This window comes from Mirounga angustirostris, unplaced genomic scaffold (genome assembly GCF_029215605.1).
Source record: "Mirounga angustirostris isolate CCGP_5_RB_7025 unplaced genomic scaffold, mMirAng1.0.hap1 SCAF_2, whole genome shotgun sequence".
In the NCBI taxonomy this organism is placed as follows: domain Eukaryota; kingdom Metazoa; phylum Chordata; class Mammalia; order Carnivora; family Phocidae; genus Mirounga; species Mirounga angustirostris.
The window spans coordinates 2,228,593-2,255,149 of record NW_026991710.1 but is presented as its reverse complement, the minus strand read 5'-3'; the positions used below and the strand labels follow the sequence as shown (position 1 = coordinate 2,255,149).

Genomic DNA, 26,557 nt, shown 5'->3' with positions numbered 1-26,557 from the left:
CCTGGGTGGCTCAGTTGGTTAAGCGACTGCCTTCGGCTCAGGTCACGATCCTGGAGTCCTGGGATCGAGTCCCACATCAGGCTCCCTGCTCAGCGGGGGGGTCTGCTTCTCCCTCTGACCCTCCCCCCTCTCATGTGCTCTCTCTCTCTCATTCTCTCTGTCTCAAATAAATAAATAAAATCTTAAAAAAAAAAAAAGAAACGGGGAAGACTTTCAAAGTAGTAGTGAGTAACCAATTTTAATGCGATATTATACTCATCTCTGCTGGCATTTTCTGAACTGATGCTCAGAAAAAGCAATTTACCTTAAGCTTGTTCAACTCCTGATGAGACCCTCTCACGCTGCTTTTGCTTATCTTTAACGAATATTTATCCTGAATCTTCTCAGAGAGAAGAAAAGACCACTTCTTAGGTTTATAAAAAGGAAATTCTCTGAGAAAATTATGTCCACGTGTGTTTTTAAAGCAATCTTTACATGAGATGTTATCTATTGAGGAATAACTTCCAAAATCTGACAAGCGGAGTTCCAAATTCACAACAAAAGCATCAAGCAAACATCTCAGCCTTGACAGCTAAGCTTTTAAAAAATATTGCCACTAACAAACAGGAGAGCTACATATAAAACTCATTTTTAAAGTAACATTTAAAACACAGAGAGTTAAACTGCATGAGATAGTCTTTTATGATCACTTCTGCAGCCTTCTTTGCAAACTAAAATGCAAAGGAATGATTGCTTCATTAAAGCGTTTCTGCACTAACAACTTCCACAGTCCATGCTCGTCTGAGGCCCGACAAGCACAGGCTGGATGCCACCAACGGCAACAGCACTTAAAAGCTTCTCACAACAACGTGAATAGTCCTAAGTGCAAAGCACTGCACCAGTGGACAACCCTAACTAACCCTGCCGAGCCCCCTAACAGTCGGGGGTAGAGCACGCAGATAGAGTGATAGAGTGAAAACGTTACCGGACAAGGTTTTAGATAAGACACAGCAGAAGCATCACACACAAAAACACACTTATGAGTAGGTGGCTGGTAGTGAGCGGATTGGAAGATTCATGAAGTCCTCGCTGCGACTATGGCTGAGCTTCCTAAATGAAGATGGGTGGCGGATCCCAGAAAGGACAAACTACCGAAGGAGAGCACCTACGCAAACACCCTCACCTGAAGCTTCTTCTGTAGAAAGCACGAAGTGTCAGGAAAGTCCCCCTCCCACCCATGACGTCAGGCCACACGCAGCACACGTACCTGGTGATGGTGCTGACGGAGAAGTGAGATGGAGGCTGCGTCTCGTGCATGAGGAGCTTCAGGTAAACACTGCTTTGATCTCTCGCCACAGCCACGACAGGGTCAGCTTGTCCTTGGTCGCACTTGTAGAACAGCTTTGGGACAAGCCTACCGTAGAAGTAAAGTATACTTACTGACGGAAGTCTCTGAAACTCACCTGTGATGCACCACCCTCCTCTGTCGAGGTGGGGAAGCCTGCAGCACAGTCTACCCACTGACAGCAGCTCCCTCCTTCGGGGGGCCCTCCAGCCCAGCAGAGCGGGGCTGCCGGTCCCAGGACCAATCGCCCACACACCAGTCACGCCAACCCTGATATGACGAGGCGCCGTACTGCCTTTCTGTCCGTCGTGGAATTAACTACCTTTCTCTACATATAATAAAATGCTCTGATTTAAAGTTCTCTTTCCAGTCCTCTTGAGCAAGATGAATAGGTCCATGAAGCCACTGTTCACAGAAAGTACTAGAGCACAGAGCAGATCTGAACACCAGGGGCCGGCCCTTACTCCCTTTTGCAGTTCTGCCTGCAAAACCAGCCCACACACTCCCAGATGGCAAAGCTCCAGCAGACGTCCCTCACAAATCTAAACTCCCCTCAAAAGCAGAATACAGGCAACATTTCCCAAAAGAGCAGAAGGGCTCGTTTCTGCAATGGACAGGGCATGTTCTGCATGAGTGTACTCATACCCTTGTGGACAGGGCTCATAACTCTTAGAAACAACTGCTTCATCACATTGCAAACCCCAGGATCCTTAATTAAAATCTCTCTTCTGTGGAGATATGATCATAAGCACAACTTTTTTCTAAGGTAAAATAAATGGCTATCATTTGCAGAAAGTGGGAAAGGTCCAAAATCGTTGATTAGGCAAGTCATACTAACCCAGTTAAGTGCACGAAAAGGTACACCTCACAAATAAACAAAGAAATATGCAAATGACAACACTGAAAACAGAAAAGATATACATCAGGGGTGCCTGGGTGGCTCTGTTATTAAGCGTCTGCCTTCAGCTCAGGTCATGGTCCCAGGGTCCTGGGCTCGAGCCCCACATCGGACTCCCTGCTCAGCGGGAAGCCTGCTTCTCCCTCTCCCACTCCCCCGCTTGTGTTCCCTCTCTCACTGTCTCTGTCAAATAAATAAATAAATAATCTTTAAAAAAAAAGAAAAAAGAAAAGATATACATCAAAATGGAACTTTGGTTTTGATTAGGTTGATCACAGAAATTTTTATTTCCTATTCTATATTTTCCCTAAATTTTGTTCAGCAAACATGTGTTATTACTTTTAAAAGATAAGTTATTTTAAAAAGAAATGCCAATTTCTGCCTCAACAATCGATATGTATTTAACTTTTTTTGAAATATTTTTTTGGTGAGAAGAATCGGGCACAGTCATATTCTGGTCATTAAGAAGTAGAGACTGGGGCGCCCGGGTGGCTCAGTTGGTTAAGCGACTGCCTTTGGCTCAGGTCATGATCCTGGAGTCCCGGGATCGAGTCCCGCATCGGGCTCCCTGCTCGGCAGGGAGTCTGCTTCTCCCTCTGACCCTCCTCCCTCTCATGCTCTCTGTCTCTCATTCTCTCTCTCTCAAATAAATAAAATCTTTAAAAAAAAAAAAAAGAAGAAGTAGAGACTGGTATGTTTCTGGACACCAATTTCACAGGAAGTACCAAAACCCGTAAGAAATCCACTTCTAGGTACTGACCCAAATGAAATGAGAACATATGTCCACACGACGTCTTGTGGGCAAATGTTCAGCCAGCACAATCCATAGTAGCCAAAAAAGTGGAAGTAATATCAATCATCTTGTGACTGGGTAAAGAAAAGACAGTGTCGCCCCTGTAACGGAGAACTATGTGTGTGGCAATAAAAGGAACACACTCTGGTACACACGACAGGATGGACGAACCCTGAAAACTAAGGGGAAAAAGCGAGAGGCAAAAGTCCATCTACTGTATGATCCCATTTATATAACATGTCCAGAAAAGGAAGTGGATTCGTGATTGCACGTGGGCACAAGGGAGCTTTCTGGGGTAATGGAAATGTTCTAAAACCAGGATCGTGGTGATGGCTACATGAATCTGTAAATTTACTACTAATCATTAAATCGTACACTTAAAATGGGTGAATGTTAAGAGATATAAAATCATACTTCAGTAAAGCTATGAAAAAAAAAAAAAAAAGCAACAACAACATCAGAAAGCTTGGCCTAGTAACTCAACTTCCAGGAATTAATTCTAAGGAAAAAAATGTACACATAAACATTTGTGTGTAACAATATTCATGAGCATTATTCATTATCTAAGTCAAAGAAAACTTAACATCCAACCAAATAACATTTACATAAAAGTTTATCGCAACTACAGAATAAACTACTGGCCACTAACTACAATTTCTTTTTCTGAAACAGCATGCATAGCCTTCACTGATCTCACTCTGTATGACATGTCACGCACTTCAGTACAAACATATGAACATATCTGCGCACAGGGTGCGGCCCTAGACATCACTGGTGGTCACAGTTTTTTTTACAGCACTTCCTTCACAGCAGGAAGATGTAATAACATATTAGGTGGAAATGATCAGATCACAAAATTGCACGTACACTTGGTCCCGATTCTGAAGAGACTCGTACACAGGATATACCTCAACATGTTCACAGTGAGTATCTCCAGTGACAGAAATGAAGGAGATTTCTATTTTCTTCTTCGTGCTCTCCTCTATATTTCAAGCTTCTGACAGTGAAAGCGCGTCACTTTTACAGCAGGAGGCTAGCCGTTTTCACCCTCACTTTAGACTCCTGGGCAGTAAATAGTATCTTTTCTGATAGTTTTGGAAGAGCTGAAAGTGAGCGCCAGGATCTGGGAATGCTGACCTACTCTCTAGATGACCCAGCTCCCCTCCTCCTACCACTTAGTGCTTCCACCACTAAAGTGAGCAAAGAGAGAAAATGCGTGGTAAATACCTCATCAAAGCTGCTGCGGCAACGTGCCGCACCCTGGGGTCCTCGTCCCCGAGCAGATAGATGACGACATCATGCAGCACTCGTTCTTGCAGTTTTAAAAGCTTCAGAGAGAAGGATAAAAAAGCTAGATATGATGTCTGTCTTTAACCCAATTTCAGGTAAGATACTCTGGAAGGCCAGTGAGGGAGAACTCACGATCACCAGCCTTAAATTCACACACACAAGCACGACTGTCAAGACCTGAATCGCAGAGTCGATCTAGAACAGAGCGCGCTGAGAGGAGACCCACACCCCTGGGAAAGCGCAACTCCTAGAAGTTACGACACGGCCTCATAACAATGAACTGCTTACCCCTGTGTAATGATGCGCCCCTCTGTGCAGGTTTTCTGCTTTTGCCTCCAAAAAGCTCACCAACCTAACAAAAGAACATTTTTAACACGAAACAATTTAGTGAGTCCACAGACACCCACCGTCGGCCTGCATGACCCTGACACACAGGACACAGATGGCGGCTGCTCCGGAGGGGGCTGGGCCGGCCACCCAGAAGGCCGGAGAGAGAGCACTTCCTCAGACCCACAGAAGGATGGTTTTTAAGTAAGTAGAGTTCATATTCCCATCCTCATTTCAGACTCTGTAAACTGTTTTCTTCAAAATAAATATCACCATCTATCACTGTGAGAGACTCCAAGTGGACTCAGAGTGAGCTCAGCCACCAGGGAAGGTGAGTGCGGACTGTGGGGAGCCCCACACGGCCTCGGGCAGGTTCCTTGCCCCCTCCCCAGGGTCCTTTCCAGTGGGCGGAGCTGAGAGGAACCCCTCATTCAGAGACATGTTCTGAGGGAAAAAGAAACTAACCACTAACCACTCAGGGCAATAGCCCTGAGCCTGGCACATAACAAAGACTTTGTAATAGCTGCTTGAAGAACACCCAAATGCCTGGGTAATAAAAGAAATTTCCCCTTCTAAAAGAAAGCACTGGAAGAAAACATCTTAAACCAAACTTATTCCTAGAAAATGCAGAAGGCATCAAGTTATTTTTTAATTGCAACAATACAGACAGGCTGTCTGACCTAAGTTCGGTATAATGAGGAGGACGTTCCTTTTGTACATACAAGCAGGAGTGATAGAAATCTGAGTTCTATCATTCCCGCCATCCAGGACGCTTAGATGACTGAGACCACCAGAAAGACCTACTCCTCTGCCCATATTTTAAAATCGCAAGCACAGAGCAAGCTGAGGAGGAAACCAGCATCAGCTCTCCACGCCACCCAGATTCCCAACTCACAGGTTACTCGATGACCATCACAAATCAGTACTAGAAGCAACTGGCCCAGGCCTTTTGATTCCTGGCTCGAACTCCCAGCAGCTTTGGTTTACGGACCTAAGGAACCTGATTCATCACTTACCTAAAGTCAATCTCTGCAAGAGTTTCCAAAAGCTCTGTCCTCACCAGCCAGTAGGAACTATCCCTCAAGGTCAGCATGTCGGTGATCAGCTGTAATCCCAATTCGCTATAACTACTGCTGCAGAGACTCATGACACAGTGCTGGAAGACAAGGCCGCCGCGGGACGGCGTCGGGGTCAACCCTGTGCCGTCACTGCCTCCTGACAGTTATGACATCACGCCTCCATATACCCGTTTCCTCTTCTAACCGCAGCAGGGATGCTGCATTTTTCCCACATCTCTCAGAAATGTCATTAACTCAAGTTTAAAACTAAATGTGTCCCTTCCACATCACTTTGTTTCTTTCTTCCTCCCATTGCTGTCTTGGTCATGGCCTCTACTCCCAGACACCAATTTCGCGACCATGGATCAGGGGTAAACCACTCCATTCTAAAACAAGTCTCAGACCCGGGGCCGACAGGGGACCCGTGCCCTTTGCTAAGCGGCCGTGTACTCCGCGGCCCCCCAACAACGGCAGAGCCCCCCGTGGCCGCGCCCTTCCCACCCCTCAGTGCACACGTGGGCACTTCCAGACAGCAGATGGGAGCTGACTCGGGGCCAGCAATCTGCTGTGCCCCTGGAGAGATAGACTGACTGAAACCTGGCGAACATTTGGAACTAAGGAACAATTCTGGCCATGAAATTTTGAAAAGGGAAGGTATCCTATTCATTTGACAACTGTTGGGTTTTTGCTTCCATTTTTACTGGTTAATTTTTACTGTTGTTGATTGGCCAGTTGTGATTTACTGATCAGCTGATCTACAGAGGTTCACCACGCTGCTGCATGAAGGCTGGAGGCGCTGCAGGGATGCAACACAGGGTCACTAAATAACCTCGAGACTCCCCTTGACTCCGCTCTGTGGGCACGAGAGCGCCGGTGGTGTTTAATTCAACAGGTTTTAACCTTCGTGTTGGCAAAGTATATTTCTAAATAGACGCTTTAGAAAAAGGAACATTTCAAACAAACACTCTGAGTACTGAAACTTACACTACACTCTTCCTTTACCGGTAATGCTTTCTTCCTGCAGCGGAGTGATGGACACACGCACGTTTACTATTGTTTACAGCTCTAGAATGTCTAGGACTATTCAGTATTAAGCCCACTTTTAGTTATAACAATGGTAAAATCTCCACTAATCAAAGAACCGATTTCCACAAAAGATTATGCTTACCCTCGCAGCTGTACAAGCCAACTTGCAAGTCACAGAAGATTCATCCTTCAAAGTTTTCTGCAGCAAAGGAATGCAGTCCACCAGAGAAAATGTATTTCCTGACCAGAAGAGCAAACAGCAAGTGCCTTTACGTAACCTTGAACTTGGGCGTTCTACCTAGAAGATACCCTGAAAACTCTGCCCTTACCTGTCAGGGCCCTGATGGTGCTCATCCAGTCTCCCACTTGGAAGCGGGACCTGCTGAGGATGGAGGAGATGAGGGTCCCACAGAGAACGGCCGTGGCTCCTCTGACCTGGGGGTCTCCATGATCGATGTAGTTCAGGATGTCTGACACATACTGCTCCTCTGTAGAGATAAATTGCCCAGCCACTGTATAAGCCCCTACCATCAATTTTCTATCTCAAAATAAAAGCTTCATTCTCAGTGAAGAAAAAAAAAACAAGGGTGAGGGGGCAATCCAAATCTAGAAGAGACTTGAATGTAACAGCCATGAGTGGTAAAAAATATTGTGGGGTTTAAAGATTCTAGATTCATCATAGCTCTGGTATCACTTCAACACAATAGATGTTCTGGATTATAATTCCAGGCTGCCGGCCAATAATCAAAATTCCAAGATTTCCCTTCAAAAAAAAGACTAGAGAAACTCAAACTAGTCCACACTTACCTAATATGAATTCAAAAGCACAAGTGTGTCCCCTCACCCAAGAAAGGGAGGGAACGGGAGGGTAATTTTAGAAGTGCGGCCCCTCCCCGCTTTGCTCCAACATGAGAGTGGGTCCCAGCGTGCACTACAGGGGCCGGATCTGCTGCTGCTCTGCTCGCCTCGGGTCCTGCTTGTCTCTGAGTGTGAACATCTGGCCCCACGGAGTGTGACCCAAAGCAATTTTGATTATACGCAATTTGTGCCTTTGGTATAAATCCAATATGTATGTAAAGTGGCTCTTACGTTCCCACATATCTACTGTCTCGTCACGTGTGTTTAAACGAAACACTGCATCGACAGGGAGTCCGAAAAGCAAAAAACATTACTAGTTATGTGTTTTATATGGAGCTACAACTCAGTTCAGAAATACCACAAATTAACTCAAAACACATACTACTCTAAACTAAAACAGCCAAGATGGTTTGACAGTTTTTGAAGTAAGGATTAAACATGAGGGACAAGCCGTGAACTTGTAACATACCAGGGTACTCCATGGTGTCAAGAGGTACTTTATAAAGTTTGCTGAAGAAAGACTCAGGATGAAGGGCCACAGCGGCCCCCACACAGCTGAGTGCCAGCGCCTTCACACTGACCCTCACGTCCCTGTCCGGAACCAGCACTGCAAGGAAACCACCAAGGTTACCTTCAAAGCAGCCAACATGTAGTTTCCACAGAAACAAAACTAGACCCACCAACCCGGCTCGCCCATCATCCCCTCCCTTCTCCCATCAGTCAGTGAAAGCCACCGCTGGGCCCAGACTCCAGTCCCTCCCTCTGCTACCGCAATTGAGGCGCGAATCAGTCACCAAGTTGACCTTGAGACCTCGGTATTTCCTTCGGCTCTGTACCTTTCTTTGTTGTTGTTGGTTTTTTTGTTTTTTTGTTTTAATTTTATTGTATTAGTCACCGTACAATACATCATTAGTTTTTGATGTGGTGTTCCACGATCCATTGTTTTCATATAACACCCAGTGCTCCATGCAGTACGTGCCCTCCTTAATACCCATCACCGGGCTAATCCATCCTCCCACCCCCTTCCCCTCTAGAACCCTCAGTTTGTTTCCCGGAGTCCACAGTCTCTCATGGTTCATCTCTCCCTCCGATTTCCCCCCCTTTATTTTTCCCTTCCTTCTCCTAATGTCCTCCATGCTATTCCTTATGTTCCACCTGTACCTGCCTTTCTGTACATACCATTTTTTTCCCCAGTCAGCAAAAATGAAGCAGATAGAAGGCGGACACAATGGACAAGAGGAACAGAATCGTCATCAGTAGACTGTCCTATGTCACCTTTGATCCGGCAAGGCTACAACAAAGAAAGTAACACTCGTTTGTCTTAGGATCAAGGAACCAATACATTCATTCACTAGTGTGTTCAACAAACAGGTCCAGAGCAGTAATTATGCCGGGTGCTAGGGATACAGAGATGCCCATCTTTGTCACACACAAGCCTGGCCTCACAGACCACGGTGGAGCAGAATCAGAGCGCGGTCAGAGGCAGCTAAGCTACACGGTCACGTGGGCGGTGGCAGGGATGAGCTCAGTGTGCAGGGAGGGCACGCTGGAGAGAAGGCAGCTGGGAGCCGGCACTCAGGAGAGGCTGCTCAGGAAAGGGCAGCATGAGCCACCACGGGGAAGCTACTTAGGCACAAGCAAGAGCCCTGGGAATGCCCAGAGCTGAGAGGGAGCAGACCTGGCTGGAGCCGGACCTGGAAGGAAGTGCGGAGGCTACAGGATGACTGAGCATCTACAGAGGAACTAAGTACAAAACTGTTTCCTGCCCTCAAGGAATTTAAAATTAAGGGAAGACAAGACACAGGTAAAAAGGTAAGCAATTCAGAGATATTTTACAAGCAGTACAATGGATAAGTCAACAACAACAAAGCCCAAACCTGATTAAAAACTGAGCAAAGGACTTGAACAGACTTTCTCCAAAGACAACATACGAATCACCAGTAAGCATATGAAAAGATGACCCACATCACTCATCATTAGGAAAACGCAAGTCAAAACCACAGTGATATACAACCTTACTCCCAGTAGGATGGCTACTCTCAAATAAAGCCAGAAAATGGCAAGCCTTGGCAAGGACATGAGGAAACTGGAACCCTGTGCACGGCTGGTAGGAACGCAAACTGGTGCAGCCCCTGTGGAAAACGGTGCCGAGAGTCCTCAAAAAAACCTAAAACTAGAACTACCAGAGGACCCTGAAATTCTACTTCTGGGTGTATATCCAAAAGAACTGAGAGCAGGGTCTTGAAGAGATGCCTGTAACCCCATGTTCACAGCAGCCAAAAGACAGAAGTAACCCAACTGTCCATCAACAGATGAACAGAAAACCAAAATGGGGTCCAGCTGCACAGTGGGATATTATTCAGTGTCAGAAAGCAAGGGAATCCTGACACCTGCTACAACACAGATGAACCCTGAGGACATTATACCCAGTGAAATAAGCCAGTCACAAAAGAACACTGCATGGTTCCACCTGTATGTGCTTCCTGGGGTAGTCACATCCACAGAGACACAAAGTAGATGGTGGGAGCCAGCAGCTGGGAGGAGGGAGGAATGGGGAGTTAGTGGTTAATGGGGACAGAGTTTCAATCTGGGGAGAGGAAAAGAGTTCTGGAGATGGAGGGTGGTAATGGCCACACAGCATGAATGCACTTACGCCACTGAGCTGCCCATTTCACAGCAGTTACAATGGCAAACTTTATATGTACTTCACCACCATAAAACAAACAAAGGCATAACTCAATGCACAGAAACAAGAAATGCTGCAAGACGATGCATGACCATCAAATGAATGGCCCAAGAAATCAGGTGAGGTAGCAATCAGTGTAAGACAGATTTGTCTGGGAAGGACTCTCAAGGAAGCAGAACTTCAGGCAATTCTCAAGGATTTGGGTAGTACCTGGAGAGGCAGAAAAGAAGAGCACACCTAGGAATGGGTCACTATTTAAGGGGAAACAGCTGAGCAGCTCAGAGATGGGAAAGCTAGAAGCAAGGCACACGGACAGTAGCCAGAGTAATTTTTTTTTTTTAAGATTTTATTTATTTATTTGAGAGTGAGAATGAGAGAGAGCACGAGAGGTGGGAGGGTCAGAGGGAGAAGCAGACCCCCCCGCCGAGCAGGAAGCCCGATGCGGGACTCGATCCCGGGACTCCAGGATCATGACCCGAGCCGAAGGCAGACGCTTAACCGACTGAGCCACCCAGGCGCCCAGTAGCCAGAGTGATTTTAAACACCCACACAAACTCAGAATGCCGAGTGGTCTCATGCTTAAGTATCTCACCTTGTTTTCTTGATCTCCCGGTTCGGCAGCTTCATCTCTGGAGACAAGTTTATCTATACTGCTGTCAGAGGGCTGCCTGCTGTGGCCCATACTTTTCAATAAATGTGCTTGCTGCAGGGCTTCAAAATCAGAGAAATCGAGATTGAGTGACAAGTTTCCAATTTAAAAAAACAATATTCATATTTATACAAAGTCCACATGGAACTACAGGATTTAGATCAAGAACAAGGACAGTCATTCCTCAACTGACCTTCCTCATTTGCTATTTACAACTCAGAAAACAAAGATACCCGCAGATTTCTTCTTGGAAGCTAAGGTAAAATTGAGATGTCAGGGTTGAAAACAAGACCATTCCACAGCGCACCACTTAAGTCTGCATACCAACTGAAGAGCTTCTGAAAGCATCTACGTCTTCATCCGGAAGAATGCCCGTGGCTTCCTCATCCTCGTCCTGTGGCTGTCCGATCTGCATCCCCGAATACTGGCTGTCGGCACCATCTAACACCTGCACGGTTCAAGAGGGGCTGGTGAGGGCTCTGAAGGGACATCACCGAGGGACAGGCTCTCCGACACAGAAAGGCAAAGGCAAAGCCAGAAATCACATGGACCACATCTCACGTATTCACACAAAGGTCATTTCCTGAAATGCACGGAGATGCATGCATGTCAATGGTCAAGCTTCACTGATCACACATTGCTATTACGTTACAAAAAGCTTTACAACTATAAAACTACCAAAGAAATTCCAACCTGAAAATTTCTCTGTGATATTAAAAAAAAAAAAAAATCTAAACAAAAATCTGTATCTTCACAAGCAAGTTTTACAGTAAGTCAACAATGAGAAAAATCTTTTAGAAAAACACCTAACACTACACTAGGTTAGCTTCTAAACTGCTAGAACTAAATCATCTCAGTTTTGGACACAATATATCATATACCTGGCCATAAACTTGAATTATGATTCCATATTGCAAAACTTTTCACATTCACTTGAAATCTCATGTAATTTACTTGAAAAACTGAGTGATGGAACCTCAATACACTACCAATAACTGAAATAAATTCTGTATCATTTTTAAAAAGTCATTCCAAATCCTTAGAGTTAAATAAAAAACATCAAGCCACATGTTCAAAATCAACCAAGAAAGGAATGATGTTCTCCACTCTCCCAATTAGTTTACCCAAAAAACCTTACCTCAGTTAAAAAATATATATTAAAATGAAAAATTTTACCATAATAAAAACAATACTTTTTGAATATTTTACTACACCCCAGGCAGAATCAAAAAACACTTTATATGTATCATTCCCCTTAAGGTCCGTAAGTCTTACAGTGCAAGTACTGTTACCCTCAATTTGTGGATAAGAAAACTGAGGCAAGAAGAGACACACACAAGTGCTCCAGGCTACACGCTTAGGAAGTGGCCGAGCCAAAATTCTCATCCTGTGGCTCCCGGCAGCAGTCCTTCAGCCACCACACTGGGCTGTCTCATGAGGAAATTCCCTATCCCTTGCACTTGTTTCTTTTTCTCTATGCACTCATCACCATCTGACTATGTATTTGTTTACTTATTGATTGATTACTGGCTTATTATCTGCCCCCCCACACATATGCACACACTCCAGAATAGGGGTAGTTAAGCCACGGCCTAATGACCGAACCTGGCTCACCACCTCTTTTTGTAAATAAAGTTTTACAGGAATGCTAGTTCATTTACATATAGTCAATGCCTGCTTTCACACCACAGAGGCCGAGAGGACCATACGCCAGAGGCCATATGGCTTAGAAAGCCACACATCTTTGCTGTCCAGCCCAATAGGGAAGGAGTCTCGTGACTCCAACTCTAGAACATTAGCTTTGTGTGAGCAGTTTTGTATGTTGTGCCCTCTACTTCATCCCCAGCTTGTGAACAATCGCTGGAACTTAACAGGTGCTCAGTACACTTGTTCAGCAAATAATTAATGATTACCTAACAGGCATGGAAGCATCCCATAAACCAGAAAAGAACTCCACCAATGTGGGAATTATCAAGGTAAGATGTTCATTCTCTACAGGCCACAGAGACCTGCAGAGGTCCCATTCCCAGCACTGCTACCCAGTGAACAACGGGGTAATTTCAAAAGACCAAAAAAGTTTTCAGAGTTTCCTATGGCCTTTCATTCCTAATTCTAACAAATTCACCAGAAATCATCCATTGTAAAGAGGCAAGATACCCCATGGAAGCTGGTGCAATAAACACACAGCAGAATCTCCCCCCAACACACACACTTACCAGCCAGCACTTTCCCTAACCTTGTCTTTTCCCTGCATACTGGCTAGAATTTGTTCACCCTTTCCTTACTTAAAATCCCTTTCCCACTATTCCAATTATTTGTCCTACCCTTCTCCAGGTCTTCTAGTTAAAACCCCAACTGTGAGCCCACTTCTCTACCCGAGGAATTATAAATCCACGTGGCCATCAGAAACTGAATCCACATGACAACTGCTCAATAGGGACATACAAGTGTTTTATCTCATGATTTGTCGTTCAATGCTTCTGCATTCATCCACATAAAAAAGCCTAAAAACCAAACCAAACCAAAACAAAAACATTCTTAGTAAAATCTATTCAGTAGTAACAGAACACTTAATAGTACGAATTGTTTTTTTAAAAAACAGAGCATTGGGCGCCTGGGTGGCTCAGATGGTTAAGCGTCTGCCTTCAGCTCAGGTCATGATCCCAGGGTCCTGGGATCGAGTCCCGCATCGGGCTCTCTGCTCCTTGGGAGCCTGCTTCTCCCTCTGCCTCTCTCTCTCTCTGTCTCTCATGAATAAATAAATAAAATCTTAATAAAAATAAATAAAATAAAATCATTAAAAAAAATAAATAAATAAATAATAAAAATAAATAAAAAACAGAGCATTAAACTCTGTATCACTTTTACCAAAGCTGGTGAATAGACCATCCTTAAGGAGCTTCTTGTCCACTAGCTCAGAGACCAGAAATACTTAAATCCATGCTCTATAAGATGAGATATGTTGTAGAAGGTTTTGAAAAGCCAAAAAAACGTTAAATACACAATATTAATTTTTTAATTACAATGCATTAAGACCACAGATCTGTTAATAAATAGGCTCCTTACAGATTTTTTAAATGATTTAATCTGTGCCCAACAAGTTCTTAAAGAATTTAAAATGCATTCAATTTTAGCAAAGTTCATATCATCAACTAACCTAATTTCTGACCTCCATGTTCAACAAAAATGACACTCGGCCATTGCCTTCAGGGAGGGTCTCAGATGGGGTTGAACTCCCCATTAATGACCTGAGTTGGTGACCTCTGCTCTCTTTTTAGTGAGTCAGATGGGAAGAAGGAAATGAGCAGGAGGGTCTAGGTCTGGGCCTGCAGGCGAGAGCCCTCCCCACCCACTTACAATTTCAGAACTGTCTGAAGGGGTCACAGCCGAATCAGGCCCCTCGGTGGTGGTCTGGGAGCTGTCGCTGACTGGGGAGGAGGCCTGGGTGCCATCGTTCAGGTCCATGGCCGGGTCAGATGGGACGGCACTGATCTGGCTGGAGCTGTGGCTCAGGATGTCCTCCTCATCCCCGTCGGTGGCAGCGCTCGCCAGGTCACAGCCGGTCAAATCCACCGAGTCTGGCTGTAGCGTGTGCTGTGACCGGGGCTGCTCAGTGATGATGTCGTGGCCCACGGAGTCGGTGGCTGAACTGGCAGAGCCAGGAGTGGAGACCCCGGAAGAGGCAGCCAGCTCGCCACCAATCTCACCCTTGACTGAGGCTGAAGACAAAAAAACATTCATTCCTCAAAGGGCCAGGAAAACGTTCAACAGGGTTCAAATGCTTACAAAATACCCCAAAATTCACTGTCACCAAATGTTTTAACTGCAAAAAAATCATGAAATACAGTGAAAATCTGAACTAGTAAATTTCAAAGGCAAGACAAGAGTGCAGTCTTCAAACATTACTAAAATTGCTTTGGGCCCCTGGGTGGCTCAGTTGGCTAAGCGACTGCCTTCAGCTCAGGTCATGATCCTGGAGTCCCGGGATCGAGTCCCATGTCAGGCTCCCCGCTCGGTGGGGAGTCTGCTTCTCCCTCTGACCTTCCCCCCTCTCATGCTCTCTCTCTAATAAATAAAAAAAAAATTTTAAAAAGTCTTTAAAATTGCTTTTTACTATATTCTTGACTTACCTTTTACTCTATTACCATGTCATAGTCATAAAATAAGGATTATCAGTAGATATTTTTTAAATGCTATATATGAATATTCTCAGATGGTATTCCACTGTAAAAACTGAAGTATGCTCGGTAACAATACCACTTCAAGCCCTTGAGCAACTGCTCCAGCCTCAGCTTGGAAGGTTCTGCGACCCACAGGCAGCCTGGTAGGGCACAAGCCGGTCGGCCGCGCTCGCTCAGCAGGCCGCGCTCAGAAATGACAGAAGGTCACCATCTCTCTGATGTGGGCTTTCCTTCTCCCCAGACCCTGTTCAAGACCTCTAAGCAGCCAGTCCTACCCTCCCGTAGGGCAACTTCGCAGCATGTTTTCCTAGTTTGGTTTTTAAATTCTCATTAAAAAAAGCCACACACTACATAAAAATCACTACAAGAAGAGCTACACCAAGGTGTTGGCGGTCTCGCCTAGAGACCACTGGGTCAGTGAGCACTTGAGCTTTATAATGTGGTGGAGAGCTGTAATTTTGTTTTTCTTTTTTCACTTCTATAATTTAAAAAAATTTTTTGTTTTATAAAAGTAAGTGAATAAATAATCACCACCAGAATTATTCAGATTCTCCTTCCCAAATACTTTAGTCTTATTTTTAGTTGTCTAAAAATATTCTTTTGGACAGGATTATACAGTCCAAACCACTCTCATTTAATCCAATTATTAGCATATTAATCAATACTTCTCTCTCATAAAGTGAATAAAGAATCTGTAAAGAAATGTAAATTTCTGGGGCGCCTGAGTGGCTCAGTCGATGAAGCGCCTGCCTTCAGCTCAGGTCATGATCCCAGGGTCCTGGGATCGAGCCCCACATCAGGCTCTCTGCTCAGTGGGGAGTCTGCTTCTCCCTCTCCCTCTCCCTGCTGCTCCCCCTGCTTGTATTCTCTCTCTCTGTCAAATAAATAAATAGAATCTTAAAAAAAAAAAAAAGAAATGTAAATTTCTTTCAAGTTAAGCTATCCACAGACAATTTTTAATCCCATCTTCCCCTCACAACCCATGTAATTCATGAGACACTTATCTACCACCCCCTACTACATAAGAAGACTTATGCTCAGGGAGTATAAACCTAATTTTAAAAGAGCCTAAGTCAAGGAAAAGAGCAAATATTTGATGCAAGAAAACACACACACACACACGTTTCAAAGTAAATGTTTTAAAAAGAGTGAGAATTAGCCACCATTTGAGCAAGCTGGCTTCACCGCTGTCCCCAGGAGCACAGTCCCTCATAAGGGGCAGGAGAGGGGCAGGAAAGGGGCCAGAAAAAAGGTGGGAGGGGGCACCACTGCCCCTCCCTGAGAGCTACCTGTGAAGGCGGGGCTGCTGCCCTCCGACCTGGACTCGGAGTCATCCTCCAAGGCCGCTGCTTCTCCGAAGAGCACTTTCCCTAGGAAATGATGTAGCAAGAATCCTTAAGCTTGCTATAGGAAGGACTTCAAAAATCAAACAGATGCACATTCTAAGTGGAAAATCATAAGCACATTTAATTCATTCTCTGATACGGTAAATATATTTTTATACCCCTAGTGTGCTAAACACAAAGAACGCCAAGATACTGTTTTTAGATATTATTAAAATCAGTAAACCATTACAGCACAAAGTTAAAAGCAATGATTCTCAAACTATAACACCAAGTATTTTAATGATTAGTATTTACTGACTTAGATCTGTATTAATGTTGGATAATTTATACTACTATTTGATCTTAAAGACCGTAAACTATGGCTAGAACCAATTCTATTAGCCCTTAGGACGGCCACATCGTATTTTCAGTGGCAATCAGAGTGTACACCTAACTGCTGGGCACCTGACCCTAATGTAACGCTACATGCTAGCCAACCAGAATCAAAATAAAAATTGAGAAAGAGAAAGAGTTCACACACAGAACTGTCACCCTGCAGGTCCCTTCTACTCTGTTCTCCTTTAAGCTGCCAGACTCTCTGGCGATAATCAGAACTGAGCGCTGTATGATCTGGGAAGATGGAATAATAGTTCATCTTTTACAAAGTTTAAAAAACATATTTTACAATTCTTGGTTTCCAAATTATCTCAATTTATGTTATATTGATAAGAAAAAAGGAAAAGTCTTAACATGATTTAATTGGACTAATTATATCATTATGGTTACATTACACATAAAGGTCACTAAATGACACTCTAGAAATAATTATTGGCAATTTCCAATGTCTAACTTCACTACTTTCCAAGGAATAGGTCATAGGAGTGACAACTTCCAGAAATCTATACTGATGTGACATTAAAGGGGGAAAACGGCAAAGAAAAAGCAAAGGAAAACCAAAATCTAGATAAAATTAACACAGCAACTTGGCTTATCTAAGTAACAGGGTCATTCCTTACAGAACAAGTGGCTGACCCTGAGAAAGCAAGTAAAATCCACCCTGCGCGTGAGGGGTTAATGAGAGAAGTCTCTGTCCTCAGAATCAGGATTTGCCCCCCTGTTCCAAGGAGCCCCCCCTCAAGGGGTGCAAGGTCCCAGCTGCCACCAGAAGGGCCACCAGGCCACCACACCAGCCCCTGCCCTCATCCCACATCCAACATCAACTCTGCTGTTCTCTCTCACAGATCTGCAGATCTCATGTGGAGAAAAAAAGGACTTTTGCAACTATAACAAAAAAAGCTTAAAACTGCAGCTCTCGATGAAAAAGGAAAACAAAACAAAAAAACACTAAAAACACAAAAAAGATATTGAGGACATACCAGCTTCCTACCCAGAAGGAACAGCTCATCTCAACGGTGGACCGCCCGGGAAGGCGGCTAAGCAACAAGGCACCTCAGTCACGGTCCCTTCCTGCTTCAGGAACAGAGAAGAGAGACCGACTTTGCCTGGAAGCTGGCGGCCTTCAAACAACCTCAGTGTTTCACCAAAATCTCACACTTGATTAAATATTCTACACTATCATGGCCCAAATATGATGGATTCTAGGTTCTAGGAAATGTTTACTTAACCCAGTCAAGGCCAGAATATTAGACCTGCTAAGGTCCCATTCAATACTGCGAGTAATACTAGGCATTAATTAGGCTCCCAAACCCTCAACTCAGGACACAAAAAATATTCTTATGTTGTATATCGATTATACCTCAATAAATTCTTAAAAAGATTTGTCTTTTAAGATTTCAGAATAGAGAATGGCAGCAATTCTTTCCTATGGAAATCCAGACCGGAAAATAAAACAAGTGGTGTGGTGAAAAAGTGTTCATGTGTACTAAAACTATCCGATTAGAGATCAGAAACCCTTTAATAAAAATAAATTGACAGTTACCAGAATGTTCTGGCATGTGCATAGCTAAATATGGCTGAAAAATTATCATCAGCCCAAATTAACCCAATAATTAACCAAACATCATTCCTCACTAATGTTACACAGAATTCATAGGAAAGGTAAGTTACCTTTACAAAACATAACACAGTCTCTCAGGCAAGGAGCAGGCACACTAGGGCAGGCCTACTTCTGGAAATCCAGTTTCATGGGAAGGAAGCCACAGCCGTGAGCTGAGCATCACCCGTGGCTGCCTTCTGAGCCGAATAGAGAGGAGGCAGGAAGGCCCACAAGGCTAAAACAGGCCCTTTACAGAAAAAGTTTGCTGACCCCTGACCGAAAGCATTCGAAATTTATGACAAAGCCATTTTGATTCAAGCAATTTTCAAAAGCCGCCCTCCAGAACCATTCTAAGCCCAGTTATATTTATACATACAATCGCTCTGTGGAGAAGAGGACGGGCACAGTCGACAGCATTACAGAAATACAGAAAAAGCAGCGAGACTCAACATGAGACTCTGATTTCTGAGATAATCACCTTTTTGTTTTCTTGAAAGGACAGGGCTGCATGAAGAACCCCCTCCAGCTGTAAATCACAGAAAATGACAGATGAAATTAAGGTAACAAGCAGCTAAAATGCAGAAGGCATTTGAAAATCTTCAAAAAGCGTGATTCAACTTTAGAACTACAAAGTGTGTGAACGAACGTATTTCCTCAGGCAGTGCTTAAACCCCGCACTGCAACACCTGAATCCTGACACACGAAAATCACACCAACACCCCAATACACAGTTCTAAAGATACGACGTAAAATGTCAAAGAAGTGCAAATAACGTGCATTTAAAAAGTCAAATTAAAAACATGAGAAATCTCAAATTGCTTGGTCAACTACTACTCAAATACAAATTTCCATTGGAAACAATCATTAGTCATTAGTGTTTGTATGGCATGCATTCCACAGAGAAAAGGATTCTGGAGTACGCAGGACGTGGACAGGCACATCCTCATTTTCTGCTCGTGGCTCAGGCAAACATTTATGTTCAAACGAGGCAGCAATGACGTCTCTAGGTCGCCAACGCTGCTGAGTAAAGGCCATGCGGCGCGTGCACTGTACTAAATCAGCTCAGGTGAGGCCTGGAGTCCACAGAGGCCTCCTCTGTGGCAAAGCCAGCTCTAAAGGCCATGCTTCAGGGATCCCACCTACTCCAGCTCGCAAGGGGCTGGAGGAAAACCAGTGGTCAGGCCGCAGGGCAGCACCCTGTGGAGGGATGAGGGCCCAATCCCCAAAAGCATAAAGAAGAGTAGTGGCGGCGTAGAGGAGGGGGTGTCCTAGAGTCAGTGAGGACAGCAAAAAAGGGCCTCAAGGGCAGAAAGGAACTCTAAAATCCCCACAAGGACCTGAAGATCCCATCTCTGGCCCAGTGGCACGAGGGTCCTGCAATACTTTCCCCAAATTTTCATTTCACGATGGACGAGATACCACGGGGAGGTGGCCGGGTCAGAGTAGAGAAACCAGCTTCAGAGGCAGGCCTCATGTTGTCACCTAACCTTGCCACCCTCCCGTCCTCCCGCCTACAGCCTGGGTGTCTGAGGAGCTGAGCCGCGCCCTGCCCGGCGCAGTGGCGGCCCCGGGTCCCACGAGGGGGCCGGCGTGGCACAGGGTCCCGCAGCAGCGAACGCACCTAGCAGCTCCACGATGCTGCCGCTGCGGCTCCGGCAGCCGGGCTGGCGGTGGGTGGCGGCGAATGGCCCGCCGCCCGGCGTGCTCAGGGCCTGCAGGAGCTCGGGCGGCGGCGTCCTGAGCAACTGCTGCAGGAGTTCCAGCGCTCCGGTCACGGCGTTGTGGTCTCGGTGTTGAGTGTACTGCAGGGTCAGCTCGTAGACCTGGAGGCAGAGGCACAAGCGTTATCGCCGTGGTTTTTAAAACGTGTCCGAGGATTCACGGTTTTCGTGTTTGAGTCTTAATGTTAGCAAAAGCTGTGCCTCAATTTCTGCCTCTAGAAATGTCTCCATCATGGCTTCGCGATGTTTTCCAAGTCCCTGTGACTTTGCCTGACAAGTAAGGACAGCACTCCCGCAAGCGCAGCAGCGTGCTAATCAAGACCATCGTCTGCCTGACTGGTGATGAGGAGACGGAGAAGAAGGCTCACATACACGGCGAGTACAGCCGGCCTCCTACACGGTATGCAAGAGACACCGCCCTAAGCACCATGGAAGAAGTCCCCACATAGCGAAGGCGTCATGTCAGATTCTACTGGTGCCTGTGATACCATATTACGTTATATGAACACACCGGGTGCATGCTTTTTCCTTGTATTTTTTTATTTTTATTTTATTTTAATTTTTTTAAAGATTTTATTTACGGGCGCCTGGATGGCTCAGTTGGTTAAGCGACTGCCTTCGGCTCAGGTCATGATCCTGGAGACCTGGGATCGAGTCCCGCATCAGGCTCCCTGCTCGGCAGGGAGTCTGCTTCTCCCTCTGACCCTCCCCCCTCTCATGCTCTCTCTCTCTTAAATAAATAAAATCTTAAAAAAAAGATTTTATTTACCTATTTGAGAGAGAGAGTGGGTAGGAGGGGCAGAAAGAAAGGGAGAAGCAGAATCCCCGCTGAGCAGGGAGCCCAACACAGGGCTTGATCCCAGGACCCGGGGATCATAACCTGAGCTGAAGGCAGACGCTTCACTGATTAAGCCACCCAGGCGCCCCTTATTTTTTGGGGGGGGGGGGGAATTTTTACACCCAGCATGGGGCTGGAACTCATGACTCTGAGATCAAGAGTCGCGTGCTCTTCAGACTGAGACTGAGCCAGCGGGGTGCCCCTCTTTTTCCATTTCGTTAGCATTGCCCAGTAAAATACTAAGCACCCAGTTAGATCTGAATTTCAGATAAACAAATAATTTCGCGGCCTAACTATGTCCTGTGCAATTTCAGGCATACCTGCACCACAAAATTACTCATGATGTCTCTGCAATTCAAATGTAACTGACACCCTGTGTGTTTATTTGGTAAGTTGGGCAGCGCTACCTTTAATATCATAAAAGTATATGTGTTTAAAAAAAAAAAAAAAACAGTCTAGAAGGGTATAAAAAAAAAGTAAAAGTCTCTGAGGCAGCTTCTTTCAATCGCTGGTGCCTCGTTCTTCTGAGGGCGGCCCCTATCACCACAGGGGCTGCAGGCCTGCAAACCACAGTCCACGGCCAAATCTGGCCCAACACCTTTCCTGTACAGTTTTCTTGGAGCGCAGCCAACCTCTGTGGATCGTCTGTGGCTGCTTTTCTGCTCTGCTGGTGCAGCTCAACAGTTGGCCCACTACAGAAACAGGCCGCTGTGCCCTGCTCTGGTCTTGCACCAGCACCCCTGCTAATGTATGAGAAGCCCTGAGCCCTTCACAGGACCCACACCAGTGCCCGTCTGCGCACGTGCACCCACATGCTGCACTCGCCCTCGTGCTCACTCCTCAGACCGGAGAAAGGCTGTGGTCTGTCTATAAAACTTCCCCCAACTCCCTGTGTCTGATCAAATCCCACTCACCCATCAGCATCAGCTCGTACTTCTCCAGTATGCCTCCCTGACCTTGATGAGACAGGGGCTCCCCGCTTTGTGCCCCTACAGCACCCCCCACCCCCCACCTTACCACACCATCTAGTGACTGTTTGCTTGCTTATCCCAGTAGACCAATGGTCTCCAAAATTTCTTGACTAAGCAGGCTTTTTCTTAAAACACCAGAAGAAAATTCTGAGTATGTAATCCTAATAGTTACGTATTTATTTTAAAATATCATAGGGGTGCCTGGATGGCTCAGTCGGTTAGGCATCTGCCTTCGGCTGAGGTCATGATCCTGGGGTCCTGGGATCGAGCCCTGAGTCAGGCTCCCTGCTCAGCGAGGAGCCTGCTTCTCCCTCTGCCCCTCCTCCACCCCTGTGCATGTTCTCTCTCTCGCTCTCTCTCATTCACACTCTCTCTCAAATAAATAAAATCTTTTTAAAAAATGTTACAGAAGTACTACAGAACTCAGATATCATGTACATTATAAAATGTACACTAAATCCGACAAGACTCTAGCTTATTATCAATTTATAGGAAATACAGAGACAAAGAAATATGTTAATTTACACAATGGGATGGCAAGTAATACATCCGACGGCCAGGAGTTCCACAGGACAACCTGTTTCTCCAACAAATGAACTCCAGGGGCCCCTGGGTGGCTCAGACGGTTAAGTGTCTACCTTCGGCTCAGGTCATGATCCCAGGGTCCTGGGATCGAGCCCCGCATGGGGCTCCTCACTCAGCGGGGAGCCTGCTTCTCCCCCTCTGCCTCTCCCCCTGCTCATGCTCTCTCTCTCTGTGTCTCAAATAAATAAATAAAATCTTAAAACAAAAAAAATGAGCTCCAATCTTATTTGCATACTGATTCCAAAAGAGGAAACACCTGACAGAGGGTGAGAGGGTATTTAATGTGCAGAAAATGTTCCTTTTTTTAGATGTGACAATGGGGGCCTGGGTGGCTCAGTGGGTTAAGCATCTGCCTTCAGCTCGGGTCATGATCTCAGGGTCCTGGCCTGCTTCTCCCTCTGCCTCTGCCTCTCTCTCTGTCTCTCATGAATAAATAAATAAAATCTTTAAAAAAATAAAAAATAAAAAGATGGTGCTCGTAAATGCTAAAAATTCAGCTCTCCAGGAAAAAATATGTTTATAAAAAAAAAAAAATGTGACAATGGCATTGTCATTAAGTTTTAAAAACAAAGATGAGTTCTTACCTATAAGGATATATACCAGAATGCTTACAGATAAATTCATATGATGATTGGGATTTGCTTCAAAATCAATACAAAGAGAGAGAAGTGGGATTATAAGTGAACCATAATTGGCCCTGAGTTGACAATTATTAACACAGATGATAATTACTGAAGGCAGTTTACAATGCTGTCTACTGCTGTATGTCTGGAAATCTCCATAATAAAAAGTAAAACAGACAGACAAGGTAAGGATGAAATAACCTATTTTTTAAATGTATTATTACCACTAGAACACCTATCTTACTCACTAAAACATCCAGTAATGTTTTTTGTGAGGGCACCATCATTCAGTGCCCTATCTCATGAGAATGCTATTGCTTGTATTCCGGGGGACAGCTGAAGGGCAGCTGGTTGGAGGAGAACGGTCACCCCCAGAGATTCTTAGAGCTTACTCCTGCTTGGTTACCCCCCATCCACCCACATTCCCAGGGCCTCACCACGCACCAGGAAGGATTCTAAGCACTTTGCAAGTATTACCTGACTCAATGCTTAAATAATCAAATCATCTTCAATTCATGATTTCTATGTAAGAATTATTTTAAGCCACTTACAATCTTGTACCCTACAAAATTTAGGCAAAGGACACAACTCCTAAGTCCACTTGACCGAAATATCTATGAACTACAATGTCGCCAATATAGAAAACAGAGCCAAGGCAGCCCTCTCAGGACCCCGGACTGTTGTCTCAACTCCTGTATGTGCCAAGTGGCCATCTGACTTATATAAAGGGTAGGGGCTTTGGCAGCATCCAGTCCATTCAATATGGTAAAACCCTTTTTTTTTTTTTTTAAGATTTTATTTATTTATTTGAGAGAGAGAGAGCACATAAGAGGGGGGAGGGTCAGAGGGAGAAGCAGACTCCCCGCTGAGCAGGGAGCCTGATGCGGGACTCGATCCAGGGACTCCAGGATCATGACCTGAACCAAAGGCAGTCGCTTAACCAACTGAGCCACCCAGGCGCCCAAAACCCTAACATTTTAAGCCAAGTTCACAAAATCCAATTGCTTAAAATGTAGCTGTACTGTTTCAAGGTTGAGAAAATAATCTGGATGAGCAAGCTGCAAAGAAATGAAGTCCATCATTGAAGTCAGATGCAGATCACACTGTATTAGAATGTATACGGGGTTTCTCTGTATTGGAAAGAGAAGCTTTGACATACTGTTCCTATACTCCAATGAACCGTGTCCCTAACTCCCTGGTGTATACCCTAGTGTACCAGACCACAGGTTCCAGGGGCAAAGACCGTACCCAAAATGATCACCAATGTATCCCCAGCACCTGTCCTGGTGCCTAGCACACAGTGGGTGCTCGATAAATACTTACTGAATGGAGGAACCCATCTCTTGAGTCCTGGTTTTACAAACAGGGTAAGAGCATTCTCTGTGCCAGGCAGGAGCCTAAGGGGCATATGTAACATTCTCGGTAACCTTACGAGAGATTACCTTCATTGTACTCTGATGTCACTGCCATCCAGAGGTCACGTGGCTAGGGGTCGTGACCCAGGATCTGAACCAGGTGGTCCAGCTGCAAAGACCAAGCTCTTAGCCCTTGGTTCTGCCATTTCTCTTCCGTATGTTTTTGTTTTTTTTTTTAAAGATTTTATTTATTTATTTGACAGAGACACAGCGAGAGAGGGAACACAAGCAGGGGGAGTGGGAGAGGGAGAAGCAGGCTTCCCGCGGAGCAGGGAGCCTGATGTGGGGCTCGATCCCAGGACCCTGGGATCATGACCTGACCGACGCTTAACGACTGAGCCACCCCGGCGCCCCAGGAGGAGAGAATCTTAAGCAGACTCTCATGACCTGAGCCGAAATCAAAAGTTGGATGCTTAACCGACTGAGCCACCCAGGCGCCCTCTCTTCCGTATGTTTTGATTCTTCGAATGCCCACCATTTATGTACAGGCACCAGGGCAAAGCACGTGGCTCCCACCTGGATAAGCTGCTCTGTCGATGGGGAGACTTCCAGTTCTTTCCGTGTCACCCCAAAGCTGCCTTTCAGGCTCGTGTCCTCGACCTGCTGCTGCAACAAGGGCACCAGGTATCTCAGTGTGAGCAGCACTCCAAGAATCAGGAGGGTAGAATGTTCACCCTCAACAGGGACCAGCAAACCTGTATGGGAGCAATGAGATCTCTTAACATCATCGTCTGCTGGGGGATTCAGGGCTCAATTTGTTTATGGTGTTATGAGGTGTTATGAGGTTGGTAGTGAGGTGTTATGAGGTTGGTAGTGAGGGATAAAGACGGCCCAAACATTACTGTGGGAAAATAGACAGGTATCTCATCTTTAGGCCAAAATCTAGGAAAGGCTTTAATAACCTTCGCATCCTTAGCTGAGCAAGCCCGTTAGAGGGAGTTCGGCTGCATATGCGTGTCAGGCCGTCCTTTCATATCAAATATCCACATGCTCCCCTCCGCCCTTACTAGTGCTGATTTCCATAAACGAGTCCACAGACAGGAGAAACCATCAGCAGAGAACGTGCGAAGACCCCAGGCTCCGCTTCGGGCCTCAGAGCCTTACTACACTCACAGCCCACACACACAGCTGTGCAGTCTGCTGCACGGAGGCCAGCTGTCCTCAGGCACAGGGGCGCCCACACTTCTGCACAGAGGAGGCCCCTTGTCCTAATCGTCACAACACCCAACATGGGCTCATGGCAGCCTCAACACAGTCGCCATTCACTAGTCGGCCAGCGCCAAAGGGCCTGGGCTGGGAGCTAAGGCACTGCCTGATTTTAAAAGAATTCAAAAGATGTGTCTCAGGGAAATGCTAGAGACTCCAGCACACCATGGGGAAAATCGCTCATACAACTACCTCTTACCTAAGAGCACATTTAGTAGCCAGCTATAAAAATACTGCGTCCTTCTCGAGTGCTGGCAGATGCTCACCGCTGAGCCAGCCGCCGTCCGCCGAATGGTCGGGGAGCTTGACTTCAGATTCGCTATGAAAGCCTTTAAGAGAACCTAGGGCAGCAAAAATCCAAGTAGATAAAAGACAAAACTCCTAGGAAGCTTATCATGTTATTTCATAAAATTACTCCAAATTCTTACAGAGTATAGGTTATGACCAACTGGACTTCCCTACAGCTGAATAAAAGCACCCCAAATTTGGGCTATTCCAAAGCAGTTTGCAGAAGGAGTCTATTTACTTCCTTACTGTAAGTAAGGACTTGCTCAGTATCTATGTCCTCTACCCAAGAGTGAAAACCTGAGCTTCTAGAAAAGGTGCACCCACAGCATCTGGGTATGGGGTCAGTAAACGACGCCATGTAAAATAAAGACAGTAAAAAAAAACAAACAAAACCCAAATAAGGAAGTCAAGGAGAAAAGCGCAATAGCCGAGGACAGCCACATCCCCGCCTGAGTCGGCCTACAGGAGTGCTGCTAACACCACCGAGAGACGCTCCCTG

At 45.5% G+C, this 26,557-nt stretch overlaps 1 protein-coding gene across 10 annotated transcripts in view; it reads right to left on the bottom strand.

Annotated features, from left to right (window-relative positions):
* The window catches only part of HTT (huntingtin), a 139,594-nt gene that overhangs the window by 77,874 nt on the left and 35,163 nt on the right, over positions 1 to 26,557 (bottom strand). For 9 of the 10 annotated variants that reach the window (XR_010409241.1, XM_064584168.1, XM_064584169.1 and 6 more), the window contains 16 exons: positions 25,970 to 26,111; positions 25,081 to 25,259; positions 20,033 to 20,234; positions 18,890 to 18,937; positions 16,380 to 16,460; positions 14,267 to 14,628; positions 11,234 to 11,357; positions 10,853 to 10,971; positions 8,754 to 8,865; positions 8,044 to 8,181; positions 7,046 to 7,204; positions 6,859 to 6,956; positions 5,649 to 5,788; positions 4,594 to 4,657; positions 4,243 to 4,343; positions 1,247 to 1,393 (listed from right to left, as the gene is read on the bottom strand). Coding sequence is in view for 9 of the 10 variants with exons in the window: in XM_064584168.1 (XP_064440238.1) it covers positions 1,247 to 1,393; positions 4,243 to 4,343; positions 4,594 to 4,657; positions 5,649 to 5,788; positions 6,859 to 6,956; positions 7,046 to 7,204; positions 8,044 to 8,181; positions 8,754 to 8,865; positions 10,853 to 10,971; positions 11,234 to 11,357; positions 14,267 to 14,628; positions 16,380 to 16,460; positions 18,890 to 18,937; positions 20,033 to 20,234; positions 25,081 to 25,259; positions 25,970 to 26,111 (2,216 nt within the window). In the remaining variant the exon portion in view is untranslated. The remainder of the gene's footprint in view (positions 1 to 1,246; positions 1,394 to 4,242; positions 4,344 to 4,593; positions 4,658 to 5,648; positions 5,789 to 6,858; positions 6,957 to 7,045; positions 7,205 to 8,043; positions 8,182 to 8,753; positions 8,866 to 10,852; positions 10,972 to 11,233; positions 11,358 to 14,266; positions 14,629 to 16,379; positions 16,461 to 18,889; positions 18,938 to 20,032; positions 20,235 to 25,080; positions 25,260 to 25,969; positions 26,112 to 26,557) is intronic. The other variant, XM_064584171.1, reaches the window with a different exon arrangement.